This window comes from Falco biarmicus, chromosome 13 (genome assembly GCF_023638135.1).
Source record: "Falco biarmicus isolate bFalBia1 chromosome 13, bFalBia1.pri, whole genome shotgun sequence".
Lineage (NCBI taxonomy): Eukaryota > Metazoa > Chordata > Aves > Falconiformes > Falconidae > Falco > Falco biarmicus.
This window is the reverse complement of record NC_079300.1, coordinates 13,779,948-13,796,072: the sequence shown is the minus strand read 5'-3', so window position 1 is coordinate 13,796,072 and position 16,125 is coordinate 13,779,948. Positions and strand designations below refer to the sequence as shown.

The 16,125-nt window shown below is 45.8% G+C and overlaps 1 protein-coding gene across 5 annotated transcripts in view; it reads right to left on the bottom strand.

Annotated features, from left to right (window-relative positions):
* Window positions 1-240: 240 nt before the first annotated feature.
* CCDC50 (coiled-coil domain containing 50) overlaps window positions 241-16,125 on the bottom strand; it is a 45,488-nt gene continuing 29,603 nt past the window's right edge. Inside the window, exons 6-12 of one of the 5 annotated variants that reach the window (XM_056358028.1) lie at window positions 13,937-14,641; window positions 10,492-10,598; window positions 9,872-9,916; window positions 9,234-9,338; window positions 8,226-8,305; window positions 7,098-7,198; window positions 241-6,067 (exon numbers count right to left, since the gene is read on the bottom strand). In XM_056358028.1, coding sequence (XP_056214003.1) covers window positions 6,048-6,067; window positions 7,098-7,198; window positions 8,226-8,305; window positions 9,234-9,338; window positions 9,872-9,916; window positions 10,492-10,598; window positions 13,937-14,641 — 1,163 coding nt within the window. In that variant the 3' untranslated portion in view covers window positions 241-6,047. The remainder of the gene's footprint in view (window positions 6,068-7,097; window positions 7,199-8,225; window positions 8,306-9,233; window positions 9,339-9,871; window positions 9,917-10,491; window positions 10,599-13,936; window positions 14,642-16,125) is intronic. The other 4 variants (XM_056358029.1, XM_056358030.1, XM_056358031.1 and 1 more) reach the window with 4 other exon arrangements.

The window sequence follows — 16,125 nt, the reverse complement described above, 5'->3', positions numbered from 1 at the left end:
AGGAAATGAAACAGTCCAGATCCTTTCCAAGATATTACACAGCTTTTTTTTCCATCTCTCTGGCCACAAAATAATCAAATTAAATATAAATCTGTTTTGCTACATCTATTACATTGGAAGAACATAATTATTGGTAGAAGCAGCTGAGCTCCAGAAGCCAAGGGTGGAATTCTTGTTTTCGCCTGCTCTTGTATAACCCACTTCAGTGTTTCCAGAAAAGCACACGGAGGGACAGAAGGATGTGGTGGATAACAAAATACAGCGGTTTATTGAACGAAATGGGGCAAGGCAATGTTCCCTTTACATTCAATGAGAATTCATGAGTATGAAGCAAAACATGCTATACACACACATGGACATGATACTTTGGGTTAAGTGTCATTCAGAAGTTCTATGCCAAACCCAGTAAAATTATAGAGTGAACAGTCAAAAATAATAAAAAAAAAATAGGCTTGCATAGACAGATTATTGTCAGTGTGCAATTTATATTTAAGGATTAGCTGTTGCAATGCAGGGTACACTTGCAGCTCTGAGGAATTTAAGCCTTTGACTAATCCATCTCACCACATGGCTAACATTTTAGATTCAACAGGCTGAAAGTTTACCCTGAAGAGCTAAATGAGACAACGGCAGTTATTTCTCTGAGACAATTACCTATATTGCAGTGCACAGATGCAGCTGGAGACAGACCGTGGAGTCTACTTAGAGTGAACACTGGTACAGCGGAACTTGTTTACCATGAAGTAGAAAATACACATTTGTGTGTGCCACTGTCTTCTCTGGGACTCTCCAGGAAAAGCCCAAACTGCACAGCTAAGCTTCGCCCTGTGCTACTCAGGGGGAAGAGATGGCTGATGGTATCTCCAGCACAGAAGCTGAGGGCAGTACAGCTTCTCAACACAAAACCTGTCTCCTGCAGCCAGTCCTGGGCATAGCAGTCCGAGCGGCACTTGTATGCAGCACAGCCAGAGCTTCCACAGCAGTGCTGCACAGCCACAAATGTGCTACGGCAAGTGTTTACCTAGTACAGTAAACTGGAATCTCTGTAGGTTTATGCTTGTCCTCTGCAACGTTCAAAAGACAAGCTGCCTGTGGTAAACTTCACGCGAGAGACACCACCGTGCCTCAGCGCTGTATCCCACACCCACCTCCCAAAGCAACTGCAAAACTAAGCACTGAGCGCCTTGAGAGAGCAGGGCAAAACCAACTGTCCATCAGCTGGGGACAGATACAGGGCAGACTAAATCTGAGTCACCCCCAGATGGGAATTCCTGCTGCAGCACTCTCCCTGGCATCACTGCCAGCAGCAGGACAGCAGGGAGCTCCCTTGCTTCGTTTCCTATTGCATCTAATATAGTCCTGCAGCGTCAGCACTGCCCTGAGGAACAGCAGGAGCGATGTGCTCAGGGTGACAGATGCCCAGGAGATTGCTCTGTGTAAGAAGCCACGAGTTTCATGGACTGGCTGTGCTAGATTACAAGAGTGTAAACTAAGTAGGGGAATCCTCACACTGTCTCCAAGTGCTCCCCTTATATATAAATTAGCAATCCACAGTTAGTTTGCATACAGGTTAATATGAATTAAAATAAAAACCTTGATAATAAAAATATATATAATATACACATTGATCAACAAACTGAAAACACTAGAATGTAACAGTGGCTGTAATTTGGCACAAAATAAAAACACACAAAGGTCTAGCACTGTAAAAATAAAAATCCATTTTTTTTTCCCTAAGTAAGAGAATGTTATTAATCCTGATTCAAATCCTGACAGGTGGGAATGCAGAGATATAAAAATACTGTACATACAAGATCCCTTTCACAGAGTGAAGCAGACTGCAGCATTTGTAACTTCTATTCTTCCTCCCCAAGAGGAGAAATTCATGGATGAGACTAACCCCTAAGAGCTGATATTTTCCCACCCCACTAAGTTCAACACCATGAAGTTCTTTAAAAAATAGATGAGATTAACTTGCTGGATCTATCTGCATGACGACAACTGCTTCTTGCTGCAGGAAGCTGTACAGTCCACATTAAGACAATGTTTCATAGCAAGGTGACTCACATCAGCCTGCTGAAGACATCGAGCATCCCTGCATATAAGGCACGATCACTCCGGTTCGCCTAACCTCTCTTCTGCAAACTGTTGTGCTTCGGACGGAGGTGAGGTGGCGGCGAGAGCTCTTGCTGGTGAGGTGTGCCTACTGTGAAGGTTAGGAGGTGCCAGGATTTCATGGTGATGAATGTTCCACATGGTGCCTGTTGCCTTTTTAATGCACAGAGTTAGAAAGGGATGCAAGAGCTGAATGACCTGGGCAGGGGTCCCAGCAAGTGCTCTGACAAGCTATTAAATCCAGAGCAAACTCATAGGCAAAGCTACTAAAACTTGGCAAGAGAAAACAAGGAAAAAATGAAGTTACTTAAACGCTGTTCTGTCATAAAAAGGAAATGCTGCTCTGATTGTTTCTTTTTTAAAAGATCAACTTTTTTTTTGTGCCTCTTTCCAGGGCCACAGGTGCAAGGTGCTGATTTTGCATCTGGCCTACACAAGCTGCATCTTCTTGACTCTCAGCAGAACCGTGGCTGCTGAGCCCCAAGATGAGTTGGCTCCTTGTTCTTCCATGATCTTAACTCTCATTGACTTCAATGGGACCACGGAATCTCCTTCCAAAAGTGGTTACTAAACATGCAAGTCCAGCTGCAACTTTTGCCTCAGGAAGACTCTCACCTGCATGACAGCCTGAGGCCCACAACATGTTAGATGAACAATTGCTCTGTTTATACCCCATTTCCTACATGCTTTCCTCAGCTACCTTCCTAGCATTTCTCTCTCTCTCTCGATAGGTGTCAGCCCCTTCTAACAAAACCTTAGGTCCCCCCTTTCTAAAGGGCTATGGAAAAATAAAACAGGAGAAGCACTTACAAGGCCCAGCAACCTAATAAAGGTGAGAGTAAGAATAGAAAAGTACGGTCTAAGGGAGTATATAGAGCACAGCAGCCCACAAAGCATTCAGCACTCCCTGAAGGCATCCAAGGAAGCAGCAGATGCTCCTGGGATCCTTCCCTTGGGCTCTCGTCTCTTGGTGCCATGGCTGGAGAGCTTGGTTGGCCAGAGGAGGCCATTAAGGAGATCCTGCAGCTCTGCAGAGTAGGCACTGAGGTGTTCCACAGACTTTACCCAGCTTCCAAACACAATCAACAAGGAGTTTTCTCTCATCGCATTTCCACTTACTCCCACTGAAGTCAACAACTTGGATACTCCCAAGCATCCCTCCTGAATTAATAGGCTCTCCACATGTCAGCAGGCTCAGGGCCTTCGTGACTTTTTCAATCAGGGTAAGATAGAAGTTACATCAGCCAACTGCAGTGCAAGAAAGCCCGTCACAGCCAGCTAGAGGCCCAGGAAGGGCTGAATTCCTAGCTGGCAATCTCCCCTTGCCTTTTGCAGAGGGTCACCATTTTTCCCCACGCACAATTAGTACAAAGCACATCCACTTTCTGATTTGGCAGGGGCTTTCCCCGTCCAGTTTTTACAAGTGCACCAGATGATACAAGCAGCAGGGCCTGAACTGGGGTGTTTGTAGAAAGTACTAGTTCATAAAACCCCACCAGGCACCCATTTCACAACAGTAAATACTCTGATGGCAATGGAGGGGAAAAACCCACAGGGAAAAAAAAATTTTAAAAAAGAGGCATTTTCAGCAGTAGAAATTTTGACTGTTACATGAAATACAAAAATAAATTTTTACAAAATAAATTCTTTGCAGATGAAGTTGCCACATTGGCCCAAGTTATCAAATAAAAAAGGAAAAAATAGGGTCGATGTGGCTCTTTTTCCAGATCCTTTAAAACAACATTAACACTTCTGAATGGACAGATGGAACAAGAACAGAGAACAAGCAAGGACAGTACAATCTAGCCGCCAGCTGGGATATTTCCTGAGAAGAAGCAGTAAGCAAGCAAGACCTTGCAAGTCACTTAAGGGTTCATGCAGGTGAGCAAGCTCACAGTCTGGAAGCAAGGGTATGCAGCTAGCAGGATGCTTGCCACTGCACAGTCCTATGTTAACAGGATTTTTGGCTAGTGTATGCCTGCAGCAGAGGTCTACCAGTGGTTATACGGCTCTTCAGAGGTAGAGAACTGCTACCAAGAGGCCAGTGGGGTAAGAGATGGATGTTTCTTGAGTTGTTGGTCAAGGCAAGGCATGGGCTTGTGCTGTGGTATTAAACTTGTCCCTGCAACTTCTGTACAAAAAGGAGTTGCCTCTTCCCAGCCATTTGCCTCAGAAACTATTGTGAGCAAGGACAAGAGCTGAAGTTAAAGCCTTACAGCTGCCTTGGGGATTAAATTGTGTATTAGGGGAAGGTGCAGAGTCGTGGTCTCTTCAGATGTCTTGGTGCTCCATGCCAGCACATGCTCTCCACAAAGCTCTAGAGCTGTCAAAGCTCCTTTCCCAGGCAGATCAGTGGTGAGGGCAAGCACAGCCAACAGCAGAACTGCAGCTGCCAGAAGATGACAAAGAACATGGTGGGAGAGCCTCAGTGCTGGGCTGTATGGAAACTGGGCTGCAGGGGCAAGGTAATCAGGCTTGCTGCCATGAACTGGACTGGCAAATAACTAGCTTGTACTGGCTGAACAGAATCCAAGCCAGTGTCCAGATGCTCAGCTTTGTAGTTTTAAAATGCATGTAAAAAAAAGTGGCAAAAAATTATTAAAAAGACAAAAGAATTGAAATGAGAAGAGGCCAAGGGAAAAGACTACTTGTTTGTGCAAGAGAAGAATGATTTTCAAAGACTGGAGGGGAAAAAAAGCCATTGAAGGGGGGGGGGGGGGGGGAGCTGCGGGGCAGGGAAATTAAAATCAATGCATGGGCAGATCTACACAGACAACTTAAACTTGCAGACCATGCTATACCAAGCAATAGTTTTATTCTGACTGGAGTCTGCCTGGGGTGCTGGACGGAGCAGTATAGAGGAGAGGCAATCAGCACAGACATTGTGTGAACTGTTCAGCACTGCCTAGCTCAAAGCTGCCTGTAACTGTAGAGTCTAGATGCAATGCTCAGTGCCTATATGGCCCTCCTTCAGCCTCATGCAGACATATGCAGGTTCAGACACAAGTTACTGTACTCAAGTGCATCAGCAACTGAGCTAGGACTTGCAGTAGTTCCTACTTGGCTCCAGTGAAATTCCTTGGCTTCTGCCACACTGAAGCTCAAAGCAGGTGACCACAGAGGTCCCTTCAGGCATTCAAATTTTTGTATGATTCTTCCCAACCCACAAGTCACAGTTTCAATAACGCCCTAGGACGTCTTAAAAGTCATGCAGACGATGTCTAATTTCAGTTGAAATTATCCTTTAACTGTTCTATCCTAGATCCTGGAGCCAAATGCCCGACTACACACTCTACCCAGATTGCTGGAAACCCTAGAAAGAAACACAGCAGTTATGATATTTTGTTCTCTAGACAATTTCCTCTTCACTAGTCCCAGGTTCTGGCTTTTGCTGCTGTATGTTATGAAGATGCTCTCTCCTTCCCGCAAGTTAGCATGACTGTCAGGTTGACTCAGCTGTCTTAGCCAGCACAGGAAGAAACACATTTCCTCTTATGACTCTCTTTGCTAAGTCATCCTAATACAGAAAGGACTTGTACTTCTGAAGTTCTGCTGCATTGCCATAACCCAACTGATTTCTTGGGTCGTCTTCCCTGTTGTACATGCATCTCTATTTGTTCAAAGCTCCAGCCAAAGCTTAACAATAAAAATAAAAACAAAAAGAAAGCCTCAAAAGAAAGTAAAAGGGAGCTGTTAAGTCAGCTAAATGATTCACATAGCTCGGCAGCGGCTAGATTGTACTGCACTGCTTAAGTCATCACATGAGTAAGACATTGAAACGAACAATGTTACTTAATATGATGACACTTAAAGAGGAGATGTTGGGAGTGGAGGGTGGACCTCTCATTGGGTAAGGAATCAAGAAAGTTGCCTGGCAATTCCAGTAATGTTTGCTACAGAAGAGTCAGTACCAAAGCAAAGGCTAGCACAGTTTACTGCTTCCTACGGGAACCTAGAAAGCAAAACAGAAAGAAAAAAAATCCATAAGGACACATCCAGGTGAAGAAAATACTACATCTTTTACATGTCCTGCCCTCTTGAATGTCTAAGTGACTTCCCGGGTACTGGTAAAGTCAAATGCCAAAATGGGAACCATATGTTGCATGACTCAAGCAAAAGGAAGGAGAGGTCCACCAGGCAGGCAGACATTCGCATTTCTTCTAGGCTGTGACTGGTGCTGCAGCCACAATGCACAGTCTCACTACAGAAAGTGGAATGCACACTGGGCTAACAGACTCTATACAAAGTGTCATCAACTTTCCAGCTTGTTTGTTGAAAACAGAACACACAAGTTTCCCAAACTTTAAGTTTTGGGAAGTGTCCACATTTAAGTCACAAGCAGTAGAGCTGGAAGAAATCTGAGCAATTGAGTCGAACTCTTGACTGCCCCTTTCCTCCCCCAGAGACTCCATCTACAGATAACTCAGACAATTGGTATTCAGATTTAAAAAACTGGGGGGCACAAGCCTAACCGCACTGCTCTTGTGCCAAGTGACTTCAGGAAACAAGCCAACAAAGCAGTGCTGAGATGCTACAAGAACAGAACAAGCCTGTTCTCGGGACAAGCTTCTGTCTGATCATCCCATCCACCCACCAGACGGGTGCTACTGCAAGGTTTTGTCTTGTATTGGATTGTTTGATACTAGCACATCACCCAAAATCCATCATGTCATTGTCTTCATGTTATTTCTCCTTCATTTGCTGCCTGAATTTACAGTCATTCATCATTAAGAGATCACGGAGGACACGCAGAAAGCAGTTTGACAAAAAAGGCAAACCAACTTTTTAGTGTCTCAGCCTGCAACGGTGCTCAGCAAATACAACTCTAACACTGACTAGCATCACCTGCCTGCTTGGGCAGTAATATCCATTCCTCCTCACCATTAGCATCCCTTCCAAACATCCTGTCCTGCAGGCTGCTCATTTGAGGAAAGCAGCCCACAATAACCCAAGTGCTGGGGCAACCATGGGCTTGATCCTACCTTTAGGAGAGTGCTCAGCTTTGGGGATCTGGCGCAAGGGGCTGGGCTGGCTTGTGTAATACCGAGTGTGTTCAAAGTCATCGAGAGGAGGCTGTGACCTGCTAAGCACAGTGAAAAAGAAGTGTTGGGAAAAAAAACTCAAAGGGATAACCGCATGGCAAAAGCAACATCTCTGCCACCTGGTCTGTTCCCTGACAGTTTGATGCAAGCCATGTCTGGCCCAGACTTTCTACCTGCACACCAGCTCCTCCGAGCACAGACTGTTACTGTTTCTGTGGCAAGAAATGCACAGTATTTACTACTTCTCATGCACCACTTTCTTTTAATACTGGTTTCAAGTTGTCAGGGAATAAAAATCTCCATTATGAAGCTTGATGCAAACTTCATGCAAAAGAGCAACATTCTAAAGTGTTTAATGGTTGCCAGTTTTAACCCCAGAGTATTTTAATATGATCTCCCTCAGTCAGTCTCCACCTGCACACAGATTTGTTGTTGATTTTGCAAATTCGACAAGAATTTCTAGGCTCATATCTGGATTGGAAGTCAAAGCCACAGGGGTCACTTCCAGGGTTCACTCCCTCATGAGAAGCATCAGGCCAGGATACCAAACGATTCAGAAGCAGCACTGGGCTACAGCACATTCCCATCAGCTCTGGGATGAGGCACCCCAAAGCACAATGTATTTGCTTACGGAGGGGTGTCCACACACGGCAGTGGGAGCAGTGTACAGGTCTAACTGGGACCAAGGGAGCAGCTGTGCAAATGCATTGTGATTACTCCTTGCTGCCCAGAGATGACATTTTGTTTGACATCCCTAGAAGCTCTTTAACCCGCTCAATGTTTCTCTGCCATTTAACAAATGTCACTGCACAAGCTCATCAATCTCTGTCAGCGCCAGGCAGGGAGACCAATATGGACAAATGCCACAAGCACAGTAAGTGACACGTGTCACCAAACACTACATGAGCTCTGTGCTTTCCGTCTCTTTTTGGTGCTAAAACCTCTGCTCTCTACCAAATCCCTTGTAAGTGGGTCAGGCTGGTCGCCCCACAACTCCTCCCGAAGACTCTGCTTCTAAGCAGCTTCCCGATTGCATTTCCCCATTCTTACCAGCCAATTCAAGCTCACCTTGAAGACCTGTCTCCTTTGTGCCGCTGAGTTTCAGGCCCTTCTCTTGACCTTGAGCGTGTAGACTCGCTTGCATCATGCTGATGGGAAGAAGGGAAAGCAGCTCACCTGTGTGCCTTGCAAGACACCAGGCTGCCACAGCTCCATGCAGTCCCTTCATGCTCAGTTTATACACACAACTAACTACAGCCAACTACACGTGAACGGCAGTATTGGGACTAGTCTCCAGTAAATGAAACCCAGCCTTGCTGAGCCAAACTCAGTTTTTGCTCTAAATATGAGACAGTGCTGGGGGATTCATCCTGAAGTTGGGGTCAAATGCAGTCAGTGTGTAATGACTGTACACGAGACTGGGCTGAGTATGAGGAACCAGCTGCACACAGCTGTGCTCCTGCAACCACTCAAAGAGGCTGAAAACATCAGAGCTACCTCCAACTGGCCCCAAGATTAACACAACATCCCCTTAATCACCTTACCAGTGCAGACCTTGAAATCTGTTTCCTTTCATGTCCTACATCATCTAGCCAAGCCTCTGTAATATTACTCATACAAAAATCTAGGTTCGATACACTCAATATTTTTCATTATAGAGCCAATTCTATTATGAAGCAGAGTGAAAACCAGAGCAGCTGTGCTGTCCTTATACCTGTGGTACACAAACAGAACCAAGTACTGCTTTTATTGCTACAGTCAGGATTACAGCAAAGGGAAGTTCCTAACCAGGAGGACTGACAGTGCTTGAGGGAGGCCACAAGGTGCTGTGATGTCCAGTGCCAACCTCCAAGGCCAGAGCCCAAGCCTTACTTTCCTTGAGGCTAAAGCCAAAGAGCATCTAACCAAGTAGGTGGCTCCAAGAGACTTGGGAAGAAGGTCAATAACAGGCAGCAAGATCCTTTGGATGCAAGAGTCTAAATCATTCCTTTCGCTCTCACTGCACACTCTCCCCACCCTCTGGAAATGGGAATAACATTATAGCACTTCATTTGTGGTGCCTGATGTTTGACATACCTTCCAGTCTTGATCATGCCTCCTCCTGTCAAAGGAAGACTTTTCTCTCTCCTTCCCTTTCTTGAAAGCCTTTTTCTCCTCAGCCATCAAGAGTCGGGCAATTTCCTAGAAGGGAAAATACAGACAGCATGCCAGATGGCTTCACTGCTCTTGTGGGTTTGAGTTATTTAAGTCCTTTCCTATGGCCAGCTACTGAATAGGAAGGGTGCAAAACCTGGATTTCACCCACCGGTGATCAGAAATCAAGTGAAAGGGCAGAATTAAGACTGTCTACATGCAGCATGCCCAGTGGATCCCTGATTTGCCAGAACTGTGCTTGCAGAGCCTTTCTGCCTTTTACTCCTTTTCCTTCAGTGGTGGGGGGTTCATCTTGCAGCATCTCCAATAGTCTGTTACAAGAGATGCTCATACACAGCCATAAACTTCCTTCCTCTGCCACGGTTGCAACAGGCAACGCAACCCCCTGCTCGGCCAGCCTGAGCATACACATGAAAACCAGCTAGAAACAAACTCCACCAGGGCCTTGAGCTTTCCCTAACAAGGAGGGAAATGAACAACCAGAGGGTCAGAGGGGACAAGTGGTGTTTAGCAATTTCCACAAGTAAAGGAATACCACAAACATTTCACTTCTTCCTCACCTCATCTTGGGCTACTTGAGCTGCTTTCTGATCTTCCTCATTAGCCTGGAGAGAAAAAAAAAAAAAAAAAAAGGTGGGGGCCAGACAAGACACAGATACAGAAGAGTAACACCTCTGAATTATTCATACTCATCAACCTGCTGGGCAGGGCAAGTAGGTGCCCATACAAATAAGCTACCATCTTCTCCAAATATACTTAGCTACCTCAAAACTTTACCTCCCAACCCAACACCAAGCTGTCATTTCAGCTTTTCAGCCAAGTTGCACCCTCACCTGTCTGTCAGGCCACACCACACCACGCTGTCCACCCTGCTGCCCCCTCTCTCAAAGATGGACACTAGCCTGTCTCACTTCTGGGCTGACCACAGGCCATCTTTTACCTGCCTGGAAATGTTCATTTAATATCACTCTGCGTTGGTCATGTAATTTTGGGTGTTTATTTCAGAAAATAGGGCTCTACCGGCTGGATGCCAGCTGTCACTCCATACGTGTTTGTACAGGAGACAAAGGTAATCACCCAAACGCACAGTAGTATCACATATAATATGTTTAAAAATTCAAGTTGTCATTGCTGGCTACCTTAGTTCCTTCGAGCTGACTAATGCAACCTCTCTACTCACCAGGAGCTCTTCCTCCTGCAGCTTCCGAGCAATCTCTGCATCAGATAACTCCTGCTCCCTTCGGGGTGTATCATACATGGCTTGCTTCGTCCCCCTCAACTTAGTGCCTACAGAATTGTGTGAGAAAATCAACTCAAACATTTTTCAAGTGCTTTGGTAAGGAAATCCCCACCATCTCCTCAGCCATGTGCAAAAGCCCCGCTCAAGGGAACCAGAGACCACGACAGCATACCTGCCAGACAGCTGAGTACCTTTAGCTGAGGTGCACCACGCACTGTAGGGAGGTTTCTTCATGCATATAGAAATATCTGATACACCATGTCTTACACGACAAATGTAACTATATGGCAAAGGCGTCATGCCCCTCGAAGCAGTCTTTGCTGACACAGTGAGGCTAGCAAAGGAGTCACTTTTTCACACTGTGTCAACACAGATACACGGGCAAAACCAGGCAGCAGAAAGCAGCCCAACATCTGTTACAAACACAGCAGAGTCTGTGAACACCCTGCTGGAGCAGCACAGGCTGCAAAAGTTGCCTGGGACGGGCTCACGTGAGGCTTCAGACAATTTCTTCCTTGGGCTGACCCACGAATTTTACAATTCACAGTGAGAAAACAGCCAAGTAAACCTTTTTGAAGTTCAGACAAGGTTCAGGTCTTGCTTTGAGTACAGAGTTTTATTTGTTTATTTTAAAGTTAACCTATCTCCAAGTGATTTACAATGTTGCATTTTGAGTGTCTCCATAGCCTATTTGCATCAGGCCAAAGGAGTCCCACCCTATCCCTGTTATAAAACACATGACTTCACTCACATACAATGAATGCCTTCTGCCATCTGCAGTCTGAACTGCATTGTTCAGACATCTCAGTCATCTAAATGAGCTTTCTGCTTTATGTCAGAAGTATACAAACACCCCAGATGCCTGCGTCTCCTCCACCTCAAATCCAGAAAGTTTCACTCAAAACCTCCATGCCTCTAGCTACAGCATTTACACATTTATTATAAATACCTGTTATGTCTTACTGGGCCACCTATCAGTTTCCTTCCCATCTTGTAAGACCAAGGGAAAAACATGAAGTAACCAACTGACTTTGAAAATTTTTTTGTGCATCTACCAACAAGTTACCATCATACTCCACCAAGCAGCCTGAAGACTTCAAACTGCAGAGGGCCAGAGATCTCATGCATCAACATGGAATAAAACTATGGAACAGAAAGCCACCTACCTCTTCTAAAGGGGGTGTGTGGGGTTTTGTTTTTTGTTTTGTTTGAATCAATTGATCAATGATCTCAAGCAACTAACAGCCCTCTTACAAACCTTTGAGTGTAAGAACACCACCAGCTTTCGCACCTTATGGTCAAGTGTTTGGCCTGGCCTTTCCCAGGACACTTCGCAGCTTGGATTGATCAAAGAGCTGCAACCTCTGGCCAGCACAGGAACTCTGGCAAAAAGCACCAGCTTGGTCAGAGTTAAATTATTCAGCGTGCTTCCAAGGTCAAGGAAAACAATTTTACTGTGCTGGAATGAACAACAGCATGGCCGACAGGCTCCTGTACGGCATTACCTCTATGAAGAATAAAAGTAAGTTTCCAGGAATTGTTCGCTGGCCAGTCCGAGGCTGAGCTTTCTTCACACACTGATCGGTGCCAGGCTTCATTTGCTCAAACAATAAATGTTACTTCCACATCACTTCTGCTCACTCTCAAGGGAGCACGAAGCCCACCACAGGAAGAAGACGTGAGCTTCTGGCTATTCTGACTCAATGTGATGGGATACTGAGTCACCCAGAACCACATTCTATCAGAGCAAATCACAACCCACTGATTATGTACAAAGACCCTTCCACCTCCCCAAAGAAAACTTTTACATAGCAAAGATGAAAAATAAATCTACCAGTGTCTCCAGAGACAGACACGATCATCCTAATCTTATCCAAATGAAGACCAGTTAGAGGGCTTAAAGCACAAGTCTCCCATGCTGTGACAAGAGATAGATCCAAGTCTGTAAACTCTACTTCCACTAAGAGGCAGGTCATCCCTACACCCAATGTGGATTTAAAAGCAGAAGGATGGATGTGGATCTTTAAAGCCCACCTGTCCACAAGCATTACTGAACAACATACTACACAGGTACACGTTTCCCAGAAAAATCCACTTGTACAGAATTTGACAAGACCCTCATCTTACAAATGGAGCCCAGCTGGACACCTAGAACCACTACTGAATTTTTTACCAAAGTGAACTGCTTATTGAAAGCCCTGCTGGCAACATAATAAGTGGATGGAAATTGCTGGCTTAGGTAAGTAAGTGCGTAAGTAAACTTGGCAATACGCACTTGCAGCCCAGAAAGCCAACCGCATCCTGGGCTGCATCAAAAGAAGCGTGGCCAGCAAGTTGGGGGAGGTGATTCTGCTCCTTTGCTCTGCTCTCATGAGACCCCACCTTGAGTACTGTGTTCAGCTCTGGGGCCCCCAACACAAACAGGACGTGGACCTGTTGGAACGAGTCCAGAGGAGGGCCACAAAGATGCTCAGAGGGTTGGAGCACCTCTCCTGTGAAAACAGGCTGACAGAGTTGGGGTTGTTTACCCTGGAGAAGAGGCAGCTCCGGGAAGACCTTATAGTGGCCTTCCAGTACCTACAGGTAAAGACAAGAAAGCTGGAGAGGGACTTTTTGCAAAGTCATGTCATGATAGGACAAAGGGTAATGGCTTGAAACTGAAAGAGGGTAGATGTAGATCAGATATTAGGAAGAAATACTTCACTGTGAGGGTGGCGAGGCGCTGGCACAGGTTGCCCAGAGAAGCTGTGGATGCCCCATCCCTGGCAGTGTTCGACCAGGTTGGATGGGACTTTGGGCAACATGGTCCAGTGGAAGGTGTCCCTGCCCATGGCAGGGGGCTTGGGCTAGATGATCTTTATAGTCCCTCCCAGCCCAAACCACTCTATGATTCTATGAAACTGTCCTCACTTACATACAGCCCTGCGTCCTAAATCAAAAAATACAAGTATAATCATAACATTTGTTTTTTGTTTTGGGTTTTTTTTTGGTGCAACCACAGCATAAAACATATCATAAAAAAAAAAAAAACCAACAGCTAGTTGTTGGTTGGTTGGTTCTTGGGATTTTTTTTGTGGTTTCTTTTTTTTTCCTAAACACAGGACACTAAGGGCACCATTTCCAACAATATCTTCTTACTCATCCTCTCTGACGGCATGCAACATGTCAGGAAATAAACAGAGCAAGAACATGAATGGATAAGAAGAATCTCACTAAAGAAATTTCAGTGAGATTTAAAACCTGGCATGATTTACCACGTACACATCGTAGTTGGATATTGGAGATAAACGCCTTCAAAGGAAACAACACAGATTTCAGACACCAGGACAGGGCACACAAAGGTCCACCCCCCCACATACGTACACCTTCCCCATCACTTGGTTACCTGAGTCTTGCCAGCAGTCTCCAACCTTCCCCTGGGTCACTGCATGTAAGGAGGGGGAATGTCTCTTGTGTCCTGGCCTTTTGGAGTCTCTCTCCTCACCCCTCCTATGATTATCTCTAGGTTCAGCATCATGGTGCTTCTCATCTTGCACCGTTCTGTGTGACAAGTGGCCCTGATGACGAGACTTGTGTTTTTCAGGATGCACCAGCTGGCTGCCACCCTGATGCCAGGTTTCCTGCTCAGCCTCCAGTTCCACCTCAAGAAGAGGAAGGTGCTTTTTTCTGTCTTGCCTTGTTGGCTTTCTGCTGCACCACGCCTGGTCTGCGAGTCTATGGTCGGACTCCAGGTCAAGACTGAGAGGTCTCCAAGCATTCTCTCTGCCACCTGCCCTCCTCTCCCGCAGCTCCCAGCTGTTGCTGTGGTCATGGGTGCCATGCTCAGACTCTCTTTCCAGGTCAAGGCTGGGATGTCTCCTGGACCTCCCCTGGCTGGCTGATTTCCACTCCTGCCAACGGTCACCGCTGGGCTCACTTGGATGAGGAGACCTCCGACAATCCTCCAAGGTGGAATGCCTGTGTCCACAGGCACCGTCGGACAATGGCGAGGGTGCTTCTCGGTGCTCTCTCTGCCAGCGTGTGTGTCTGTCACCACTACGTGCCCTGCGAGGCTCAGAAACCTGCTCTCTGGGGTCACCCCAGGGGTGCTCTGAGCAACAGGGGGGACAAACAACGAGCAGGTTAGTGGGGTGGGGGTTAACGGCAGCTCAGCGAGGCCAGACTCACAGCATGCAGATGAGGGAGCCTGATGCTAGGAGAAGCTGGAAATGCAGGCAAAGCATGATGGGGTCAGGAAGAATAATAATGGGGTAACCGGCTTGCAGGATATGACATGGGACAGCGTGAAATGACAGCCTGGCTAGCAGCAGGGCAGCACAGGAGGCAACGGGGTTGGAGTAGAAAGCACATGTTCAGCCTGAAAGTGTGTCCAAGCACCTCCTAAGGACATATCAATATATTGGGGCTGAAAAACCGCCAGCAGAGTAGCTCATCTCCTGGTGATGTGTCACTGCTGCAGGATACTGAAACCGCCAGAGAAAGGCTGGCAAAGGAGGGCACAAGGTGCAGGTAAGGCTGGGAGGTGATGTAGGTGGGGACATAAGGCCAGGAGGGGCCAAGCAGAGGGTCAGGTTGGATCCTAGTTCATGAGCACCAGTGCCTTGCCCTGGCTTCAGGCACAAGGGTTTTCATCAGAAAAGAACAGCCTCACCTAATGAGGGGAAGACCCACGTAAAGCAAAGAGAAGGAGACAAGTGGGATGGAATATTTTTTTTTGACAGCAACAATGAGATGGATGGATAGCTGCAGCATCCAGGTATCTTCCATCCGACTGTCACATATCTCTTGCAGACCCAGAAGTTTCAGGGCCCACACTTACTCAGTGCCTGAACAAAAAGTTTACACTCTGTTTGCAGAGAGAGGTATGGAAATCTAAGGGCAGGATAAGACTTCACAAAACCCTGGCTCCTGACCTCAGCAATGTATCTGGAAAAGCTGCTTACTCAGCAGCTTGGCAGAGTTGCTTCCTCTGTGCTTTCCAGAAAGCAGGTGGAAATTTTCTTTGCTTTTAGTTTCAGTAATAAAACCTAATACAGCTATGAGGATACAGCAGTCTGTCTGTATACAGTCTGTTGTTCAATTTATTTTTCAATCAACCTATTTGCTAAGAAAAATCATTGTACTGAGTGAACTATTATCTCTCTCTACAACAGCTTTTCAGAATAAAGGTGTATTTCTGGGGAAAAAAAAACCAAACAAAACAAAACAAAAAAAAAACCACACACCAAAAAAGCAAACCAAAAAACCTGCCTTGAGGCAGAGGCTGACTTGAAACAGAACTACAAAAACACACCCAAAAACCCAAAACTTTCCTTCTCCACAGGTCATAGATTTTTTTTTTTTAATAGTATCTAAAAATATTTAAAATCTATTTCACTGCACATGAACTGCATCCTGTTGTAATACATAGCTCTGCCTTCCTTACAATCATCTAGATTTTGGGGAGGTGAGAGCTGGGGGAACAAACACACCAAAACTGAATGTTCTCTTCAAGTCATTCTATTCAGAAAAATCTTTTTCAGAGCCAGCAAAAATACAGCCTACAGAAAATCCACCTTGGAAACAAATCTGTGT